Consider the following 24207-nt stretch of genomic DNA (forward strand, 5'->3'; position numbering starts at 1 on the left):
ATGCGGCTGCAACTCATCCTTCCACCCATTCCTACCTGCTATTCCCATCATCCCCAAAAACTGTTTTTATTTCTGGTACAAAAAAAGGAATGGGCTTGGAACCTTCCTCACCCCGCTCAGCAGACGTGCTTTATTTCAACTGTCCTTAGCCATTGCCGCCCAGGTTGACCGCTGATGTGCAACAACAGCTCACCATGTGTCACGCCTCTCCGGTTTATATCATTCTCTGGCTTACCTTCCTCCAACAGGCCCAAAGTAGTTCTGGCTGCTTCCATCAATGAGAAGCGCAGGAGGAGATATCAAAAAACCCTGCTCTTTAAAGACCAAAGGAGCCTCTGTTTTGTGCCACTTTGGCGATGCCATTAGCATGTCATCTTGGTTGTTTTCATGACCTATTCACACCTAATGGTTTTCCTCCTAGATAATGGTTTCCTCAAGGTCTTTGGGGTAGGTGTGGAGATGAAAACGGGGAAAGACATCAGGATAAGACAGTGGTAGGGTCTGCAGAGAGTTGTGGACCTAATAGAATAATTGGACTAATTAAAGAAACTTGAGAGGTTGTAGTAGGAGAGAAATCAGTGGAGCAGGTCAGCAAGAGGGGAAAGCATTGTCAGACCCTGGTATCAGGGTTACATATAACCCCTCAGTGTGACTTAAAGCAGCTGTCTGTGATGCAATGGCCCCCAGACAGACAGAGAGGCCTTTTTGTGTGTGTGTCTGAAAGAATAGAGCGCTACAGGGAAAGAGACGGACTGTGACAGACAACAGGGTGAGATGAGAAGTCTGCAGGAAATCTCACAGGAGTATTCAGACATGTGGTCATTAACTTTTTCTTTCTACTTCTTTTTCTTTCTGTCTATCCTTCTTTTGCGAACTGGCTGATGGCCAGTGGTATGATGGATGTTTTTATTGTGTCCCCTGGGGTCTCTGGTGGCTGGTGGCAGTCTAAAGGCTAACTAAACAGCAGAGAGGCAGCCTTGGACTCAGAGTCTGTAACGACAATAGGCTGTCTGCACAAACTCCACAGACGTACTCTACACCGCACGTCTATAGCCATCTATGGAATCTGCTCCCATATGGTGTGTGGATATACAGTGGGTTCCAAACGCCTGAGACCAAATTGAAAATCAACTTATCAGAGGCTCATTCAAGTAACTCAACTTGCAGCCACTATTCACCTGTTATAAATATGGCTGTGCCTTTAGTTTCCAGCAGATCATTGCTTATTAAGTAGCATTGTGATAGTGGGAAACATGGCATCAGAACTAAGTTAAAGTGTCAAAAGTCAAATTGTTATTTTAAGCAAAGAGGGACTTTCTCAGGATCAAATCATTGCTAGACTAAAGGTTTCTAAGGGGCAGTGTATAGAACTCTAAAACGCTTTGCAGGAACTGGATCAGTTTTATCCAAAGCACAATCAAGCAGACCAAAAGTATCCACATCATCATGGATCAATACATCAAGCTTAGTTCCCTGAGAGATAAAAAAGCAACTTCATCACAGATACAGAATTTGCAAATAAAGAACACAAGACTCCAATCAGCAAAAGTATTGTCAAAGAAGCAGTGTTGTAGTACTCGAGTCAAGGACTCGACTCAGGTAATGGGGACTTGATTCGGACTCCACTCGGACTCTTCTTTGCTGACTCCAACACTGGGGACTCGAGACTTAGTGGTCTCAGAGGACGAGTAGCAGTTTCTAAACCACTTCTCAGGAGGGGAAACAAGGCCAAACGCATGGGGTGGGCTAAGAAATACCAGCATTTCACAGTGGATGACTGGAAAAAATCCCATCCACTGGTGAATCCAAGTTTGAGATTTATGGCAGTAACAGAAGGGTGTATGTAAGGAGACAAACAGGAGAGAGAATGATATCGCCCTGTATCAAACCGACACTGAAACATAGTGGTCAGAATATTCAAGTCTGCGGGTGTTTTGCTTACTCTGGAGTTGGACACCTGCACTAAATTGACTACATCCTGACCAAGGAGAAGTACCATGCCATTCTTCAGAGACACCCTCTGGCTTGCATCTTTGTGGAGGAGGATTCATACTACGGCATGATAATGACCCCAAACAGACCTCAAAGCTTGCAAGAACTACTTGAAGACCAAAGAAGTCAAAGGAGTCCTGACTATCATGGACTTTCCTCCACAGTCACCTGACCTCAACCCCAGTGAACATTTATGGGAGCACTTGAAGACTAAGAAAGACAAGCATTCTGTGACATCACAAGAAGCTCTGTCAAACATTGTCAAGTCATGCTGGGATAACATGGGTGTTAATGGTCTTTGTGTGACAGCTCCCTGTACTATTATGTTTTGCTGTAGGGTAGTCTCCTCTATCAATTAGGGCTGGTCAACACGTCATCCATCTCCTCTGGAGGGATTCCCCTCTGGTCAACGCCTCTGGACCGCCGACCTGTGTTTGTGCCGCAGCTTTCCCCGTCTTCGGCTAGTCCTTCTCTTTTCGATGCTGGCTCCAGCAACCAATCACCAGCCTGTCCGGACTGTCACCCTAGATGATAAAGTCGTTTCGGGCAAACACCAGGGGCTGCTGTGATTTAGACTGAGCAGTCTGCCTCTGTGCCTCTCTGTTGTGATGTTAACCTGTGTGATAGTCAACCCTGCAGCTAACTTAGGTTTTCCGTGTGTGTAATTTGGTAGGCTATGTTAACTCGTTTGAAGCACTTGTTTAGCGGCCTTGGGATCTGAGCAGTAAGTTTACCCTTGTTTGTTTTTTTCCACACATTTATTATTTCGGCACCATACCTACAAGTCTGTCACAGACAAGACTGTCTACTGGAACACTAGGCCCTAGGGGTGGTTGCTAGTCTGTGTTTTTATTTCCGCAGGTAGAAGCAGTGCAGCCGGACAGGTTTTTATTTTGTTTCTTTCAGCTGTTTTCAGGAGTAGTGAGTCAGTGGGGATCTGTTGGGTTAGGAAGCATATGTTTGCTTCTGTTTGTTTCGCTGACTTGGCGCCATCCGCAGCCATCTTTCTTTGTTGCTCGCCTCTGTTGTTTCAGGTGTTCAATGCTCGACTCCATTTCTGTTAATTGTTTTGTCTTTAACTATTTAGCAATAAGCTTTTAATTTTTATTGCTGGTACACTAAACAATAAATGGCAGTGCTTGCCTGATCGCATCAGTGTTGTGTTGCTTCCGTTATCCCAAGACACCTGCAGGGTTGTAACATGGGTCATCAGGTTTTGCACAAACTTGTGGAGTCCGTGCCAGCTCAAGTGCATGCTGTCAAAAAGCAAAAGGGGACATACCGAATACTAAGATATTCTGAAATTCATGTACATTTTTCAAAGATTCAACTTTTCAGTTAAATTGCTAAGCTGATATTATCATTTGTAATGAAAAAATAGTATCAGATTTTTGGACCCCACTGTATACGTTTTTTTGACACATATGGCTTAAATCACATGTTGAAACCCTGATGCCATTTAGAAACACTGCTTTTACGACATTTATTGCAAATGGCAATGGTGATTATAGAGCTGCACATTTAGCATGCAAACACGACCAGTTTGGGTCATGAACCCAATTCTCCAGGCAGTGAGTAGATCATTTTATCCCCATTCAAACCATCATACTTTATGTGTTTTTACACTAGTACAGAAACAAACTTGGGTATCAGTGGATAAATTTAACAACTCATTTTCTTTTTACATCTCACTGACTCTCTACAAGGAGCTATTTGAAGCTGCAGTCATTTTACAGCCTGCTGTCATTTTAAAGCCTTTATACTTGCGATTTTCATCTGACCCACTGCCCTCCAACGTGATGGGATCACATAGGCCAGCCAAGCCAGCAGCAAGGGAGTTGAGGATTTATGAAGGGAGGGGGAACCTCCCTTCATAATCTGGCAAGCCCCAGTCTGAACTCAGAACTAGTACGGTAGCCAAATGAGCTCTGTCTGATAAGGAAAGCTGAGAGAAGCCAAAACGCTCCAGTGGCAACACGATCTAGCCAGCCTGAAGGATAAGTGAAAGACCAGAGGACTCAGGACTGAGAAGTTGACTGAAAGGGAGGTGAAGGAGGCAGAGAGTAGGTGAACGAGTGGGGGTTGGGGTTGACAATAAGTGTGGGTGTGAGTGAGTGACTTAATGAGTGAATGAGTAAGAAGGAAATATAAATGAAAGGGATATGATGAGAGATCAAGAGAGAAGGTAAGAATTAAAGACTGTGAGAGGGACTGAGAGCCACAAAGAAACAGAAAGGGATACCTTTCCTCCCTGTAACTACTATTCAACTCCTTAACCATCACATTATGTAGAATAAAATACAGTTTTACCTATAACAAGTTAAATTCCTGGCTATTACACTCAGTTTTCAAATGCTAGAAACAAAAAAACGTAAAAGTGTACTGAAGACTAGGAAAATTATTTCACCCCATTGGCAGATTTATACCACCTTCTTATAAGAAGAAATATATGACACACAATACCAGTCAAAGGTTTGGACACACCCTCCCATTCTCTTGAACGAGAAAGCATGCCCAAACTTTTGACTGGTACTCTACCTCATAACAACACTAAGATTTTTGTATTCTTTGCATCTTGTAATCTTTGCTATTTGAGGTAGAAAACGGAAGAGTAATACAAAAGTAGAAGCAGAAAGGGATGGGACAATCCAATAACTGCTCAGTACTGAAACAAACACACCTGAGGAAAGCAGGGTTTCAGTTCACAGCAGCGAAGGGACTCCGGCCGTCTGCAGGTAGCAAATGGTGAGATGGCAAAATGTAGCAGAGGGAAAGACTATGGCTCAGACTGATCAGAAACTGTTGGAATAATCAACAACCCCTCACATATTTATGTTTTTCTCTCGCCATTTCCAAGCTCTCTACGACCCCAATTTTTCCCGATCCTTGATTATGTCCGAGTGCACTAAACTTCCCCCTCCACCTCATTACAAGCTACAGTCAGCCTTCATTCTCTCAATCCCCCAGGGGTACATCAGCCTCTCCTGGAGGCCTGACGAATACCTTGGAAGCACTGAGAGGCAGCTGGAATGAAGGGGGCAAATCCAACCTCTTGAACTCAGCATCAACTTCCCCTGTGCCTCGATACCCTGTGGGTGCTATCATCAGCATCCAGCCATGCATGGCTACTAATGAGGAGTCCCTGCTCTGTTAAACAAATACATAAACAGTCAGGCTAGAACCTAAATAAGCTGCGAGATGTGCGTGTGGGGGCATATATAAGGAAGAAACAAGGCAGGTAAAGACTCTTGAGCACCAAGATGGGCTTCCTGGTATAGCAGCTAAACATTAGCATGAACTGATGGCTAGGTTTACACTGAGCCTTCAACGCCTGTTGGCACATGGAAGCCATTTCAGGCTATTCCTTGTGCATGGAAACAGTGCAGGAAGTCAGAAGGGGAATGTCTACGTCTGTCAAAGCACATGCACGCATGAGTGACAGCATGTGTAGGTGTGTTTTTGTGTGCATGCAAGCGTGTCTGCGTGTGTGTTTCTGAGAGCGCTGCCGTGGGTTTCTACCTGAAGTCAGGCCAAACATGCCCAAGAGAAACCTCAAAAGACTGGATGATTGATGCTGGACAGTCACTAAGCCTGATGAATGGGCTACGCTATGTTAGCAATTAGAGACAAGGCGCCACTTAACCATCAAGTGGCTCGACTCTGCTATTTGCATGGAAAAAGATAGCATGGTGTGCACACAAGATGGTGAAAACACTTTTTTTAACGTTGTTAGGGACTGATTCTCCCTTCCTGTTGTCAACCATTGCTGCAGTTTGCCCGTTAGATGAGCATAAAAATAGACTCCAAAGAGCAAGTCTCTCCAGAAATTAAATGTTGGAGGACAGAAAGAGAAATGCCCAGAAATCCACAGTCAAAAATAGAGATGAGAGGGGGGTCATCTTGGACTGAGGAGGGCCTTCTAGCTGTGGTCAATTAGTCATCAGTAAGGCGATCCAAAGCCTCCACTCCTAACGTGATCAGCTCCATATGCAGCTGCTGGTCCCAGCTCTATTCCTCCATTTCTAACACATAAATGCCTCTGACTGTTATTGTTGGGCTGGCTTGAACACAACGGCTTAGTCTTCACTGTGTGATGAGGAGAACTGGAGCGACGCTTGTCCATATCAAGCCATCACCCCTCCCAGCGCATGCACTGGAACACACATGCTGACATGGCAGCCACATTAAGTATGTGATGACAAATGGCTCACACCTCATACAGTGCAGACAAAAAAAATCGAATAGGGACTGAACTTTGGATCTGCTCATGTATGAGAGTGTATGTTTATTAGAGGGAATGGAATGGAGGCAATATTGTCCAGGGAACTGTCAGTGCACGGTAGTGCCCTGAAACTACAGCAGATAAGAGGAGTAAGACAAGCTGAATTTTGGATGTCTCGTTAGGTTAGCTTGGCTGGGATTGGACAAAATGAACGTCTGGCAAGCTAAATCTTTACAGGGCAATTAGAGTGCCCTCTGGCTGATAGACTGGATGGATGGCTGGATGACATGATGGAAGCTGGCTTGTACTCCGGTTGTATGGATGACGAGAGGGCTGGCCAGTTGTCTTGGCCTGGCTCATCACACGTCTCAGGGTCTGGGGCAGGCTATGTGTGGCCTGTCTAGAAAGTACCACAGTGGAACAGAAGGATCCTAGGATCTTCTTACCTCAGCCACGGCCACAACCAAAGCCACTCCACAATTCCTAACCCGCCAGGGAAAACAAGCACGGGGCTCCATTTCAAACCCACGGCCCTCGGTCCGTAACGACCACTCAAAACATCGCCCTGTGAACCGAACCGAACGCCGTGGCATTTGACAAACATTATTTCTCCCTCCAAATTGAGAGCGACAAGGGAAAACAAACGAGAGCAGCCTGGGCAAAGAGGCCGACGTGTTTTGACATGATGTCACTTAACAGCAAAAGTGTAACGGCGACAATAAACTCCTGCTGACTGCTGTGTTGACTGCTATGTTTAGAGGTATAAATACAAGTGTAGTGGAAACACATGCTGGTGTTCTTCACACCAGATGTTGACCATGGAAAAACCAAATACAAAGTGGGAATGGGCCTCCTGGACATTAAAATACAATTACCTCCAATCATATCTGGTGTTGGAGTGTGTCACTTCATCTTACCTCACTGAGATGGCATAGTGCCCCCCACACATAACACACATGACTGCTCCACACACTGAGCCAAGCATATTTATGAGTTCTTACATACTTCCTCAAATGCTACAGACTCCAGTTCTGCTCAGAAAAAGTAAAATCATGTAATATTAGTGTATTTGGTCATGATCAGAAAATCCATTTACTGTTATGGTCACCTATAAAGATTAATACAGTGCTGTAAAGAATTAGCAGGAGCACAGATGAAAACCTACATTATTGTTGCAAAAGAGGGAGAAAAGAGAAAGAAGCTGGAAAGCAGTGAAAGGTACTTGAGGTTTTATGTCAAATGATTTTTCTAGTTGATACAACAGAGCTGCCGCTGCAGGGCCAATCCCCTCTGGGTGACCTGTTGCATGCCTTTCCACCTGTTTTATTAAATCACTTGTGATTGCAACTAATAAAAGCTACTCACCCCCACCCTACCTCTCTCATACCTAGTCTCCCTCTAGCACTAAACCAGGCTCTGGTTTCCCTTTTTATTTCCTTAACCCTGGTCTTGACCTCCCGGTCGTAATTAACAAGTATACTGAGAAAAAGGAAAATTGCGGGTCATTATTATGATAATTATGGGGAGCACGATGGATTCCAGGAGAAGCTGCCAGGTAATGTAATGCAGAGGGCCTTGTGACGGGACGGCTTACCTTCATTTGTCTTCCTCCACCCCCTCTTTAAACCTTAATGTTAGAGCAAGTCATTACCCAGTTGCTATGAAAACATACTTAGCAGCCCACCTCAGTATTTCAGACAGGTGCTGGTGAATTTGAGTGTGTGAATCTATGTGAATCACCAAGTGTGTCTATTTGTTTCCATACTGTCCCCATGAATCACTATGTAGACTGAGCGGAATCGCCATCTCTTTGCTAGAAGCTGGACAGTGCCAGATATTTAGTCATTATGTACCGTATGTGTGTGTGTGTGTGTGTATGTCTGTCTTGTCTGAGAGCCCTGCATGAGCTGTATGAGCGCATACAAAGAGACAGTTGTGTAGCGGAGAGAGGTCCATCTCTGCTCTGGGATTGTTTAGTGTTTTCCCTGCCGTTATCCCTGGTAAAGAAAACAGCACTTTCACATGTCACTTCTCATTTCCAAAGTGGGCTGGGAAGTGAGGCCGCTAAGGAGCGCCCGGCCTGACGGGCAACAATGCCCACATTCAGCCGCCGAGCTCTCTGGCTCTCGGAATGGCAAGCGGAAAAGAGCAAGAGCGCCGGGATGTGTGTCTACGTTTATGATTACACATGATGGGAGGAAGACGTTTTATTTAAGAGGGCCGTGAGATTAGGATCTGGGAAATGCCTCAGATGTGGCTTTGGAAGCCGTGCATGTTTTCACATTCACAACTCAACAGGCTGCAAGGGTGGTGTAATAGCCTCTGGACTGAGTGTAGTACAAGCACACATACGACCCAACACAGAGGAGGCTTTCCCAGGTCTGCTTTATGCAATATTGGATTTTTTAAATAATGTGTGAATGAATGTGATGATATACCTTAATCTATAAGGTATGTTATTACTGAATTAGCCAAAAGCACACATTCCCATCTAGTTATGTATACAAAAACTGTTTCTCAATTGATTTCCCCCAAAAATATATTAACACATTTAATTTTACATTTATATAAACTATTTTGAATAGAAAGATTCCCCATGATAATCTGTTATAGACTTGATAATGATAGAAATGATAAATGCAATTTTAATCTCAATATGTTTCTAGTTTTTGGTATTTTGCCTTTATTAGGTCATGACAGTAGAGATATGGACAGGAATCATAACCTGACATGCCTGGTTTGTTACACAGAACCATCTGAGAAGTCGTCCATGGAAACTTGGCAAATGATTGGCTGAACCATCTGTCTATCATCGTCTATCACTGTCTTACCTTGCGAGGCAGCTGGATTCACGATGCTCATTGGTCCGAACCACTGGTGGTTCGGACACAAGTGCAATTCTCGCATGATCTTGTGATGTCATGATCTCACGAATCCAGCTGCCTCGCAAGGAAACAGGAAACATGGGGATAGAGAGAGGTATGACATGCCACACAGGTCCCCAGCTGGAATCAAAATGTGCTATTTTGCAAGTATATGGTATGTGTCTAAACCACGAACCCCATCCACTTGTTACTTTTTAAATTTTTTTTTATAAAAGGGATTTTACTCTGAGTGTCAAATAAAATGTTGTCAATCTCCTGCATTTATAGGATATACCAAATATCAGTGTATTTTAAAACACATTCATAAGGAAGCATACAAAGTAAAGTAGTGTTTTTAATTATACTGTATAAAACTAAGGAAATATACAATATAAAGGGAACTGAGGCCCTTTTATGTTCACACATTCAGCACATGTAGATGGACACACACTCTACTACACCCACACACAAAGCACACATAAATAAGCTTCACACACACACACAAGTGAGCCAGTCAACACCAGCAGTGCTCTCCACTTGTCCTCATGTTTTCGAGTATAGTGCTCCATCTTCCTTTGCAGTGCTCCCAAGACACTGTGGCCTAATCCATCAAGTGAAAGATGTATTGCTTTTAAAGCACATGGGTCTATCTGTAAAACACTAACATGTGTGCTGTCTGCTCTAATCTCATTAGCTGCTCCATTAATTCCCAGCCAGTGTCATTACTTTCCCCTTGCTTTCCACATTCTGATGTAAACAGACAATAGAAAAGTCACTTTTTAAAAAAAAACACATAGATCTATTCAGTCTCCTCCTTTGATAACTGTCTCAATCAAGAGATTCTCTCCATGGTTTTCAGCAATGTTGGGGTTTATTCACTGTGTAAATCCGCCTTTGTATACATTCACACCGGCACAGTTTAAATACGTAATGATGTGGACGGTATTTAGACTCGATTGAGAAGGACACTGTCTGCAAATTTGAATGAATGTGTTTGTGAGGGCTTCCAGACAAATGGAATCAGAGTAGCCGCAATCCGACCGTCCTAATTGTGTCAGAGAGGAGCGGAGGCCCGCTCGCTGCAGATGAGAAAAGCATGGCATGTCAAATTGCCAATAGCTCATTCCAGTGACTGCCATTCACGGAAAACTTAGTCCGTCACAAACCGAATCGATCACAAGACTTTCCTGTCTCGTCGCAATGATCAACTCCCTTATTAAGTAAAGAAAATCCACCGACATCAATCATGTACTTGGAGCTTTTACAATAATAATGTTGGACATGTCATCTACATCTGTATGTGCAGCGACTACTATAGCTCTGAAGTCAAACTGGTGCTATTTGTGGGTCTATAATGAGAAGTCCAGCCGATCCACTGGTATCCAGTGGCTGAGGCGGCTGGGTGGCCGGGCCCAGTAGTGGTATAGCTGTATTGATTGGTGCTAGCTGGTGCCAGGCAGGATGCTATGTAGGTTGGCATATGCAATGGATGGCACAGACCCTGCAGTCTACAGTTTCCATTTAGTTGCACCCAATGACACCCAGTCATAATGGGAAAACCAATCCTCTGTATGCAACAACACAGAGCAAGGAGGAAAAAGGAAGAAGAAGAAGAAGAGGAGGAGGAGAGCGATAGAGCCTGACATTGATCCTGTCACATTCCTGGCAACAGGGGTTTTATGGCTGCTAATGATGCCTAACAACCTGGGATGGAAGAATCAAGGGAGAGAAGGATGGATGGAGTGTCAACTTTGTACTGGTAATGATAATTTTGCGCAAATGCACAACAGGAATGTGATATAATCTACAACTCTGAACAACAGGTGTCCACATAGACATGACAGAGAAGAGAAGAAGGTACAACTCTTCACTTGAAGGACAGTTGCATGTATTATATGTAAGTAGAAATCTCATAAAAGCATTAATACCGTAACACATAAAATGTGTTACCGAAAGCTTAAATAAATAAGAATGACAAGAGAAAGTGGACCTGATAGCAAAACCAGATGAAAGAAATGAATTAAAGAGTGGGAGCGAGCGAGACACTGAGAAAGGGAAAGATGGTGTGCTAGCAGGAAAACAATTTAAGATGAACTGAGTGGGAGAAATGAATGAACGGCATTCCGACAGCGATGAGAACAGGCACCGACTGAGTGCCACAGAGAGAGCCGGCAAGTGATGTATAAAACGAACGCGAAAACAGCGGGGCATACGCAGCGAGCATCTCCAAGTCTGCTATTTACATCTGCGTCACAGGGCTTCGAGAACATCCAAATGAGAGGAACAGAGCCGGCCACAGCAGGCTTGTCAGCCTCTAATGTTCTCACATCATACCGATGGTCACCCTGAGCAGCTGTGGTGTGCCCGCCTGTGGGCGTTCAAAGTCCTCTTTTGCTACTTAACATATTTTGTGTGTGTGAGAATTTGAATTTTCCAGGATGCTTTGGGGTGACACTGTGGCGCTTGCGGTACAAATAAATGTCAATTAGCAAGTTCTTTAGCCTGTAATTCTTACAATAATCATTAAAAATAGTCAGAATATGGAGTAAAAATACAGCAGTGTCAAGGAAATTACACTTAATTAAAAGAAATGGCTGATTTGAGATTTCAACAACAACAACAACAAAAACAAAAAAACACTATATGACTTTCTAAGGTGGATTTTTGCAGTGCATGTTTTATGCCTCTCTAGAGCCTCCAAGCTCCAGGGTCTTTTTGTTTTTGGCTGGGGGACGTGAATTGTGTAACACCAGTGCATTCTGGCTTCTTCCAGCTTTTGTCTACAGTTCTCCTATTAGTCAGTCTGCACTCAAGCCCTTTATCACTAGAGGCAAACTACACCAGTATATCAGCAACACCCGCCACATACTCAGCCCTGACGCAATCCCCGTAACACTCAAATTTAGACCCCCACCAAAACTGTTCTGAAACCTTATCCAAAATAACACATTCTTTCAATAAAGAGACATGGCCGAGCTAATGTTTCTGTATGCGCGCACATGTTTATGCCGCTCTCCAAAACCAATTATTTCATTGTCCCGGCACTCGAGCTAATAAATCAGCCGGTTTGGGAGAGCAGCGGGAGAGCAGGGAGTACAACACAGAAAGGGGGAAGAAGAAGAAGAAGAAGAGGGAGGCTGAACTGGAAGATAGTTTCACTGAAATGTGGCATGAAGTCACGCTCTGAGAAATGATAGCAATAAATCAGAGCTACTGAATACAATCCACTCAACTAATCACAATTAACTTAATGGATGAGTCATAAGGAAAGGGGGTCTGCGTGCTAACTACAGCCCAGTACGGAACTATAGATTGAGACAAAGGCAGATGGTGAAAGAGAGAGAAAACGAGAAAGAAAATAAAAGAGAGCAAAGTAAGGAGAGACGAAAAGGAAATTAGATATGTACAGCCCTGTTGTTATGATGTCAAGTTTGAGAATTTCAGGCTGATTATATGAAATTGTGAGTTAAAGGGCACATCCAAATCAATTTGGTGCGGCAGTGAATGAGGATACTGCACAATTAGAGGGGTTTTTTTATTGGTTAGGGGAATGGCCGTGACTTCACCATGAGCATCTGACCTGCTGTCTGTTTCCTTAATGTACGATCGAACCGTTCATTAGGGTCAGTTTCCCTTTAAAGACATATAGGATGACAATTCCTGCCATGTCCAAGGGCCAGATGTAGAGATGGGTAAAAGCAGAACCGTAACATTTACTGTCAAATTAGAGGGTCACAAAAACAGGGCAGCTTCACCTTCATAAATGACGAGTAACAGAACCGTTTAGTAAGGACTATTAGGGCCATTTCGTAAAAAGTACAACATTTTAACATATATCAATGTCAGCAAATTCATACAAATTAAAGAACTGTTGTTTTTTTCTGGCAATTTGATTTCAACGTTGTTCTTGTGTTAAAACTAACCAAGAGACATCTGTATTAATTTTTGTATTGCTGCTATTCATGCACAGTATTGTGTTCAAAACAAACAACTGTGTCAAAGAGTTGTATTAGAAGCAGGAAAGTGGGCACAGAGAAGAACATTAGGGCGGAAGGTTATCGACAGCCTGAAGAGTGTCACGGTGGGCATGCACATTATTGATCTCTGTTGGTGCTCACGCAACTCTTAAAGTTAAAATGCTATTCAAACCATGTTTGCAGTAGAGGAGGTCTAAGATTGTGGAGAAACCTCGAAAAAAGAGAAATACACGATGCAAAAAGGCAGGCAGGAGAAAAGACAAAAAACGTGAAAGCGTTGTGGAGTCCCTGGCCCCGCTCACATAACACACAGAGAGAGATATGCTCACAGGTTTCACTTCTTTCTGCTGCAGTCTTATTTGAAGAAAAATGGTGCTGACTTGGTGTGAAAGGTTACTGTGAGTAAAAATGACAAATTACCGACCATAAATTATTTTCAGACTTGACTTACAGACTGTGAAAAAGCCTTTAGCTACACAGTAGTACATGTATATAGTATCTATTGAAGAAGTTCTACTTTTTTCCATAAAGTTAGTCCCACAGGAACTATTTGATAAATTCAGATCTTACTCTCTTGGTGGACTGTATACTATATAGGCTGGACGTTCTAATTTTTCAGTGTCGTCGACAGAGAACAGCTATAGGCTCTGATCAAAAGGTGTGTGACTGTAAATGAGAAGATAGAAGATGAAGGCATAGAGTCATCTATTTAAGGCAAGTACAGTTCCAAGAACTAGGCTGCTAGGAGGCCAGGGTTGAGTCTCTTGCACTAACATCTGTGCTGACTGAAGGTGCTCTTTTGTTTATGCTGTCGTACAAATATAGCACCGATGCACATGTCATTTAGTCCTTTAGTATTCATTGTTCTGTCATCGCACACACAGAAAAAGAAAAAATATACAACCGGCTGTCCCACAGAATCATCCTACTGTTGTCCACACCACGGTCAAGCCTTAAATTATAGCCACAGGAGATTATGGGCAGAGGTTGTGCCCTGTGGGTCCTTTGGACAGTGAGAGGGCAGTTAAGATTTAGAGGAGTGAAACCGCTTCTCAGCAATGAGTTGAAATGAGCTTCCTATTATTCCTACATGTAAGACGTTATTGTATAGTTTTCTCAGCAAAATGTAGCTATACATTTGCAACCAATCATCACCGCTATGGGATTGACAGATTCGATGGCTGTTGCTATTACCTTTACGAATGAAATGTTATTTTTGGAAGTTATCATGACTTGATTCCCAGCTACAACTCTAAATTTGTAGCCTTTTGTGCATCAAAGCATGATGTGGGGAGTGAATATACGTAATTAAGTGGTAAAAAACAATTCTCAAAGGGCTGCCAGTGCAAAAATATTGTGGGTATACTGATCACACATTGTATTTTTAGAAAAACAATAAATGATACTTTCTCTCTAATTTTTTTTTTATAAAACTGACCTAGTGGTGACCCATAACTGAACACTGGAGGAACAGCAACTTCTCTATTTAGATATAGTCACTTTGAATCACACAATGACCAGTTTGTACCCTTAACCTATAAACTACAACTGAGCCACTTGAGCACTACAAAAATATATTCTACATAATTAGCACCTTCAATATTGTGCAATAATACACAATACCACACATCATAAATGTGTGTTTCAGGTGTTCTCAGGAGCCAAATCACTTAGACAAAAAAGAATAAAGTCGCGTAATGGAATAACACCAGCTAGATGATTAAGCTGACTGGGACGGGTGTAAATCACATTATGGTTTCAGGGAATGTGATCCAACATCAGACTCAGGAGAGGCCGGAGCAGGAAGCACCCGCGACAATGTGTGTTGTGAGAGAGAGCGAGAATTCCTCCAAGCCACATTATTACGTTCAGCAGCTCTACGGAATATGCAACAGGCAGGAACCCAAAAATGGCTTAGGTGTGTTCTGCTTTCCCCAGGGTGTGGTGAGAGGAGTGCGCCGGCCTGGAGCCAAGATGGTGGTCAGGGTGAAAACCACAAAGTGAAAATAGAGGCGGCCCGGGCCAGGCCATGTCCGGCACAGATCAAAGAGAGGCGGGGCCTCAGCACACAACAAAGTGCTATGATGACAGATGGAGGTCTCTGACAGGCCATCGAGGACTTGAGTAGTGGAGTGTTTATGTGTCGCAGGACACTGAGGTCAGTCAAGAGAATCAAGGGATCACAACAAAAGCAAAACAGAGATAATCATACAAGAGAGTTGAAAAATTAAAAGGTATGAAACCAGCACCAATTAGGTTTGGTGGGGTTGCAGAGGCCCATTCCCAAATGCGCCTGACCAGCTGACATAGGCAGGGGAATGCAAGGAATGGCAGTTATCAGATAATGCAGACAGACACCCAGGATGTCGAGGGGTGGAGTGAAAATGAGAGGGCTGGCCAAGATGTCGCTGCTGTACAGTTGGGGCCCGAGGTTGAGACAGACAGAGTGGTTGTTGACGTCTGAGACAATGTCTGAAGAGCACGGACATGAGAAGCATGTTACAATGAGAGAGCAACACTGACCAGGATAGAAAAGGAAGCCGTTCGCAGACACCGAGCCTAGACTGGCTGAAAATACCCATGGCCAAGAGCAGGGTAATTGTGGTTGGTTTTGGTGTGCTTACAACTTCAAGGTTGTGGGTTGGATTCCCACAGGCAAGTACCTCGAAAGCATGTATGGTATTGGCTTGACTCGTGGTGCGGATACTGCTTTAATAAAAAAAGGGATTCAGAAATGCAGAGATTAGTGAGCAAAACCTAGATAACAGGATTTTCTTGACATAAAGATCGTAGCCATAAATAAAAAAGAACCTGATGATAAATTTATGTAGGGAGAAATGTTTTTCTTTACTTCCAAAACCACATCTTGCAATCTTCTGGGAGTTTCTGAAAACCATTATGTACAAATTAATCAAATACATAATTTCTTAAGATTAGGACTTACAAGAGGCTCCTTGTTTTTAACCAGTCTTATGATCTTCACTGAATCCTCGTCGTCGTCAATGTCTTCTGGCAGTGGAGGTAGTTCAGGGTCATAATTCTTCTGGGCAACTGTGTCGTGGACCGACAGGAGGCTCTAGAAAAAGGAGACAGATATAAGGAGGGGAGGAAAGAAACAATAGGCAAGGGTTATCAGTCAAACCAAAAAAGGCCTTAACCTTACTGTAGTCTAATTAGAAAAATAATGCATGCTATTAAGAGTTCACTCTATCATTTTTCCTTTATGCAGGATAGAGAAAAGGCAGAGACTGTAGGGAGGATGGTTATGAATTGGGGTGTCTCCCTGAAATGCTGGCTGATGGATTTGAAAGCATTCAGGCCAGTAACTCGTAGCTACATGCGTTAATTGTCATTAGGTCCATGCTCTCCCTCCATACATCTCTCTGATTAAAGGCAACCAGCCCCCGCCCTGGACCATTGCTCACAAGGGATAGTGAGCAGAAGTGGGGGGGGGCAACTTTGGCCAATGTTTCCAGTACTGATGCTTTCCAGTTCAAGGTGGTGAACATTCGGAGAAGCAATGTTTTGCGATGTTCGGCGGTAGGCTCAAAGTAATGAAGTTCTCAGCCGCCTCAGATATTTCACACATTCACGAGCAGACATAAAAAAGGAGATGGGACGCAGACAAGAATGATGCCATTGAGACATTCATTTTTCAAACTATTTAACGACTCCATGTCCGGACCAAGATGCAGCTGGACGCGTGCTGCTTTTTCCGTGGTTGAGGAGGGGAGAGAAAGTGAGAAAAACATCTTCCACCCCATGTGCCAGACAAAAGTAGAGAGAGAGAAGGAGAGAGACAGAGAGAAGGATATGGTGAGAAGAGGAGCAGTGTGTTTTATGACATGGGAGCATGCTGCAGTACAGCGTTCAAGATGTTGCTAACTGGGAGCAGATGAGAGGAGGAGACACAACTGAAGCTCTGTGGCTGGGATCCACTGAGAGACAAGCTGACCAGCATACATGCGCACACACACTTTATTTTGTTTACTAGTGAGGACTTGGCTCTATTTATTCCCTTTGTTCTGACTGTAACCTTAAAGGATCATTCCAGTTTATTACTTAGGCCTTATTCTTATAGTTTTCGCCATCATTACTCCTGTGACTTAGGGGTTTAGGGTGCTGACCGCGACCTGCAAGGACCCCGCTTCGAGTCCAGCCAGGGATTTGTCGCATGTCATGAACCATCTATTGTCCCCTGATTTCCTGTCATTTTTCTACTGTCCAATCTGTAACAAAGGCAAAAATTACCTTTATCTGCTATTCATGTAGTTAATTGCTTAGATCTGAGAACATGGTAACATCATTAAAAAAAAAAAAAAATCAGTTGAAGCAAGAAATACGGGCAGTCAGACATTCATATAGGTTTTTCTTGTACTGTTGGACTTTGTTATAGTAATATCGCAGTGTTCCCAGAACTCAGCAGTTAACGTGAACACAATGTTATCATATCCGATAGAAGCGATAGCCAAAGCTACAAAAGTAAGATCCAAGGTGCAATAAAACAGATAAAAAAAACCACAAACCTTAAGCCTAATTCCAACTCGTACCCTAAACCTACAGTAGATACTAATCCTAAATAAAGTTCTAACTCTAAACTAATTAACTGAAGAAATGTAGACAAGACAATTGACTCAAATTCCTATATATCTCACATTTAATTCTACATTTTTCTCTTTCTCTTCTCCCCAAATTTCCTGTTTTCGTGGTCCTCCTGTCCAACCTCCTCTCAAATACCATTAATCCTCTCTATTCTTGTTTGCTCTTCAGTTTTATCTTTCATGCATTTTCCCCAAAATCTGCCCAGCATCAGTTTGTTCATTTTCTAAGAACAGACCCAACAGTGTGCTTCAGGCTTTCATCTGCACAGTACATAAACACACAAGTTGTGTTGTATTGTATGTCTGGGGATGCTGTCATTATGGTATTGAAATATTCTCTTGGAACACAGTGGAAACCAAAACTGTTTGCAGATGAGAACGATAAAAGCACACTGAATAGGACTGGGATCCCAAACCTGTGCTTGATATAACATATAAATTGTGTTCATAGCGCCGTGTCAAGGCATGGATGAAGAGTTTGCAGTTGCAGTTTCCACAATGTTGTGATGTGATCAGTAATGTTACATTTCTAAGACTCTGAGCACCACATGTGAACATACATGACTTTATATCAGAGCTATAGCTGGTGAATGGAAACAGCGCTCCATTCAAAGCTGAGTAAAATATCACAGGACAAGTATTTACAGAAGAATGACTTTGTAGCCACTATTTCTTTTTCTGTTTCTGTTTTCTTTCCCTTCTTCTTCTCTGTTTTTTCACCCTCAGGGGGTATGAGAAAACCAATTCTAATTTGGCGTTGTATCGGATTCCCAGAGTTTTCTGAAAACATCCTTTGGTGAAAGCTGGCCAGTGCCGTAACAGCGAACCTGGAGGAGAGGGAAGCATTTTGAGTTTGAGGTTGGATACATGTGGTGTTGTGGCTCTCTTAATGGTGTTTGACTGTCAGTCATAGCACCTGATCTGTGTCATGACAACATGTGGGTCTGCCAGGCATCCATCACCCCCTCAGCAGGGTAGGACACCCATGAAGTCCTGGTGCCCGAGAAACAGAATTACAGTGCTCCGCTGCTGCTGTGCAGCCTTACAGATTGCAGTAGTGCTGAAACAACTAGTCGAATAATCGGTTAGTTATGCCATAGAAAATTACATAGATAATTTTGATAGTCAAATCAATTTTTGCTTTTGATAAACAAAAATGCCTCTTAAATGTGAGGATTTGCATTTCTCTATTTTGTGTCATAGTAAAATTATAGTAACATTATTAAAATGTTGGATTTTGTACTGTTAGTTTAGAAATTTGAACACTTCTTGGAATCTGGAAAACTGTGTCAGGCATATTTTCCTATTTTCTGGCATTTTATAGATGTTTCATTACAATTACATGAAATTTGAATAATCTCATTAGGAAATCTGGATGTTGCAGAAGTTAATAATAGGATACAACAAAGAAAAAATTTCCTGTGCTCTGTCTCCATGAACACATTCCCTTTTCATGCTCACCTCAACCTTTCCTCCACTAACCTGCCAGTTGCCGTTTCCTCTGAACTCTATCCATCCTGACCTGTTAGTGTCCTTTCATCGATGGCACTTCCTTAAATCTGGCATTGCTCCCCACTGCCACATCCTCCCCCATGGCCGTGCCTAACAACCCGTAACAGAGCCACAGCTAATTCCTTGTAAAAACGTTCTAGGAAGTAGCAGTAACAGCTGTATGCTAATAGATAGCACATGGTACATGGCCTGGCTGGTGACCATTGACATGGGAGCACAACTACACAGGTACAGATATGTTTAACACACACACAGAGGGGTCTCTGTATGGAAGCTTTCTTCCTGGGTTTATATGAGTCAGTGGGTCTTGTTATGCCTCGGTGTTGGTGGATTAGCTGCTTAATCAAATCTAGAGTTATATCCTTGTGTAAGCTCGGCCCTGCAGCTGAGGCCTGAAGAGAGACGCAGGGAGAGAAAGAGTGAGAGACGGAAAGAAAGATGAAGGGAAGCGAAACCACCCTTGTTTTCCAGGCATCCCGTCCTTTCTCGGTTCGTGTGTTTGTGTTCATTAGGCATAATAGGGATCCTAGAAAAACAGATCACTGAGCTTGACTAAATAAACCTGCTCCTACATTCCTGGCATTGGCCTCTCATTAAAGCCCCCGGCCCTGTCACCGGCCCGCTCGTTTTTCAGCTGGCGGCGCTGGATCGGTGCTGGGTAGCTGCTTTCCCCGGGGCGGGAAGGACCCTGCCGTGAGCGTTCTGCCCCGGAGGTGCTGCTGTAGGCGAGCTCAGATACGACACTAACGCCCACCCTCTCTGAGCCTTGAACCTCAGCATGCACCGCTCGGAGTCAAACACACTCTTGCATGAGTGCATACACACGCCTACCTCCACACACACACACACACACACCGGCGGAAACAGGCGGCCATCATAATTGGCACTTTCATCACTGTCAATATTAGTCTTTCTGAGGGGGGTTAATATGGGTGAAAGTTGTTTTTTCATGTGCAAATCGTAAAAAAGAAAGTTGAAGGCGGAGAAGGAAAGCAAGAAAGAGAAAGGAAGAGAAAGAGAGTGGGGAGTTTTAAAGAGCCTGATTTATATCCCCACCCTAGGAATGGATCATTTCAGCCATAATTAAGAGTGATACAATTACTATCGTACAGAGACGCCATTCAAAGGCAGCAGCCATCTGCTTGTGTTTTACACCCCCGGCCCTGTGATTTACACTGGGGCTGGCTGGTACGGTATCAAGTGCCCTGGAGGACAGATGGAGACAGAAAGAGAGCAATGTTTTAATACTTCATTCTTGAAGCCCACATGCTGCCTATGGTTTGAGACGCAATGTCAGGAAAATGCCAAGAGCCTCCATGCCTCAGTATGTTACAGTTAAAGCTCTCCCTCCAAACCAAGATGCTGGAACTAATCTATTGTTGACCAAGTGTTCCCAATGAAGCCAGCAGGAGCGCTTAGCCTGGTGGTTTTAAGCCCAGACGCTCGAAACCTGCTGATAGACTCAACACTCGAGAGTAGAGGTCATCATGCTGAGGGGTGGAGAGGGATGGTGGGAAACGGTGTATGTGCGTGTGAACACATATAGATGTCAATCACTCAACTTGACAGCACCAGGTATGATACTTTCCTTCTTAACCTGATGGGAACTTACAGATATCCGAGAGAGTTGTTTCCTTTTTTCTTACTTATTTCAAAAGGATCTCACAGGTCAACACAAAACACAGAATGCAGCTCAACCCAGCCACTTTCATTTTATATCAAAAAAATGGCGAGTGCAGCTTTTATTGCCTGAGACAATCCCTGATGAAGATATAAGTGTCAAACAAATGAAGACATGTTTGTTGTAGTCCTTATTCAGAGATAAGATCTCTTTCCTTGGCTTCAGCTCTTGTGCTCTTGACATTGCTGTCTGCTGAGGTGCACTGGCCAGTAGTAGAGGAAGCAGTAGCTGAATATTTTCCATTGTTTGGTGTGGAATTATTTGGCTGACCTTGTTCTGCACTCAGCTGAGGTCGACAGAGCGGCGTGTGGAGGTGGTGGGAAAACAGAGAGATAGCAGTGAATGGAGAAAGCAAATAGACAAAGAGTGAAAACAAGTTAATATTGGTGAGGGTCTTCCACAGTAGACAAAACTGAAGTTAGAGAGAGGAATTTGTACCGATGTGGAGGTGATATTGTTTTCACTGGACTAGTCAAATAGCCACAACAGCTTATTTAGAGCTTATAACCTCACACACCCTCGAGCATGCTTCTGCATCGCTGCAGCGAGGTGAGAAGTTAAAGCACTGGAGGTCAGCAAAAACAAGCTGCTGTTTCTGTCAGTTTTTAATTTCAATAAGTATGATCAGCTGGGGTTGGAATAAGGACTTTCAGATTGACTCTGGGGCTGGAGAGTTGCCGGTGGTAGTTGCAAGGGCCGTAACATTTGTTAGGTGAGAACAGAAAAAGTGCAGACACTCCACGAAAATGGCAGTGACCTAAATATTCCAATCTGGTTGTTTACATCAAAGCCGTTTTGGCAAATATCTGATTCTTATTAGATTTATTTCCACATTTGAAAGTGAAAACATCACTCTATTCTATAAACTTAGCAGGAATAGGAGAATTTTTCACACTTTTTAACACTTTCAACTTACTGTGATGTACAGTAAACATTGGAATTTAAGCTACGCAGCCCTTACCTTCCACCAGATCCATCTCTAAAAGCACATAGATGAGAGGGCAGGATATTTTATTGGAGCGTGTGTATGTGTGTATGTGTGTGTGCGTGTGTGTGTGTGTGTGTGTACACCTGGCCCTCAGTCCTGTCTCTTGCCTTCACCTCTTCTCACCTCATCCGTTGAAGGTGCTGAACTTCCTGATCGATGACTTTCACGAGCTCTGTGTTTTGATGGATCGACCTTTGCCACGCCAAATACCTTCACTGTAAGCGTAATTAAAATAATAAACGCGGCGTTTCTGACACAGGCATGCTTCGTGGCGAGCGCGGCGATCGTTTGCCGGTGCATTTCACTTCGGGGTTGACAGAGACAAAGGAGATTACATCGTAAACAAAGCTGTGATAGATTTTCATCATTTGTCTTTGGGCTGAGTGGCTGCGTGAGTGAGTGCGTGCTTGAGTGTGTATCCACCTTCGTGTGTCTATGTGAGATTGTGTGTGCTGTTTAAGTGTGTGGACTCAATTGTACTTGCCCCCATTTTACCATGCCTTTCTGTATGTGAGTGACTGTATTATGTGTAGTTCTTTAAATCATTACATCACTAGTATAGACAACCAAATATATACACAATGATCTGACTTCTTACCCTGATCCTTTTGGGAACCACTGTTTCTTCACACTTGACACTGAGAGGTATTGAATATTTGTGTGCACTGTAAGTGTGTGTGTGTGTGTATTGTGGCGGGGGAGGACTTCATACTGAGCTGTTGTTTCTGGCAGAGCCCAAATAAGCATGACAACAGTGCATTAAGAAAGGAGGCTGTCCAGCTCTCCTTCCATTCCACCATCATACAGGCAGTACTGTCTGGCTGAGACACCTGGAGGGCCTGATGGATGGCCCCAGTTAGCTCTTGAAAATAAAAATGTGTAAATTTATTCTGTAGCTGTCTGTGTCTGGCTAACAAGGCCAGTGGCCGCAGCCAAGAGGACAAGAAAGAAGAAAAAAAAAAAAAAAAAAAAAAAAAAAAAGAAGCAAGGCCTGGATCTGACCGCCTTGTTATTTTGTGTACAGCATGATACTCGCGCCACTTCAATGCCAGAACTGCACAAACGGCAAAGATCTGTGCTATTTGTGGGATGACATGAATGAGCCACTACAAATAGGATACGGGGTTGTAGTTCAACACTTACAGAATAAAAAAAATAAGTCAAGCCTGTATTGAATAAAATCTTTTAATAGGAACCAAACTCACCTTCACGTGGGCTTTGGCCAGTATTTTGAGAAGTTCTTTGATTTCTCCGTTGGCTGATTTCCCTTGTAGCTCCTCAGACAACTAAAGAGGGGAAGAAACAGAGACACTATGAATGCCTTCAAAGCCACTCAAAAAGAGTGCGCTGTTATCCGCTTTTAAACGATTATGGCGTCTCGCCCCTCTCTATGACGACCTTGAATGTGGCCAGTTGGAACAACTATAAAAGATCATACATAACCTGCTCTTAAGGGCCTTCCTTACTCAAGGGCACCTCAGTGGTTGTAATGAATGAAGGGCAAGTGCTGCTGTTCCACTTTCCCCAAGATTTACTTTGCCAGGGGACTGAATCACCACCACTGCATAAAGGTTATCAAAAAGTCAAATTCATTCTTCTGTTCTACAAAACCTGCACAAAATGTTCATTTTCAGTCATTTAGTAGCTGGTACAGTCAAAGCAATTGGAATAAATTTGCAACTAAATTCAAATAAATTAATTTGTAACGCAATAAAAATCATCTTGTGCAGTAACTGACATGTTTTCCAAGCCTTATTTTAAACTATTGGACATATTTTATACCTTGTGATGATCAACAGTACTAATCTAATCATAAGTACTGTACCCAGTAGGGGAGTGTGTAACATCAGAGTGACCCATCAAAGCTTGTGGAAAAGTACAGTTGTATACCCAAAGGCACACACTGTGCTTGTACTCTCAGGTGGCCCCAAGCAAACTGATATTATGCTAAATTGGGTGCATCTTTGTGGGAGGTAAGGTCACACCTTGTCATGGGGCCTAAAATTCACAGTTTTTGACACCTTTGTTTCGATTAAATTTACTGTTCAGTAGGATCATTTTTCAATGAAAATCTCAGGAACAAAAGAAAACAGTCCACTCCTCTTGGAAACAGTGGGGGCTCTGAGAGCATGTCGGAGCATTAGGACTGAGCTGGGCTGAATTCATGATAAATGTGTGGTAGCTCTGAGACAAGTGACTCTGCTTCTAAAGCCCAGGCCACGCTCCTCTGGCTGCCCCCTGATTTATGGATGATCCTCCTGGACGGGGTGTGAGTGTGGAGAGGCGAGCCGTCGCACACAAAGACCTGCCTGTACTGAGCTGGGATCAGGAGCTGATGTTGAGAACACATCCAGCACCAGAGGAAATCAC

At 43.3% G+C, this 24207-nt stretch overlaps 1 protein-coding gene across 3 annotated transcripts in view; it reads right to left on the reverse strand.

The window, feature by feature from the left end:
- Positions 1-24207, reverse strand: part of mpp7a (MAGUK p55 scaffold protein 7a) — a 142000-nt gene that overhangs the window by 50065 nt on the left and 67728 nt on the right. For all 3 annotated transcript variants that reach the window (XM_067577440.1, XM_067577438.1, XM_067577439.1), the window contains 2 exons: positions 23043-23123; positions 16000-16131 (listed from right to left, as the gene is read on the reverse strand). In XM_067577440.1, the coding sequence (XP_067433541.1) occupies positions 16000-16131; positions 23043-23123 (213 nt within the window). The remainder of the gene's footprint in view (positions 1-15999; positions 16132-23042; positions 23124-24207) is intronic.

The sequence above is a fragment of the Thunnus thynnus genome, chromosome 21 (genome assembly GCF_963924715.1).
Source record: "Thunnus thynnus chromosome 21, fThuThy2.1, whole genome shotgun sequence".
NCBI lineage: Eukaryota > Metazoa > Chordata > Actinopteri > Scombriformes > Scombridae > Thunnus > Thunnus thynnus.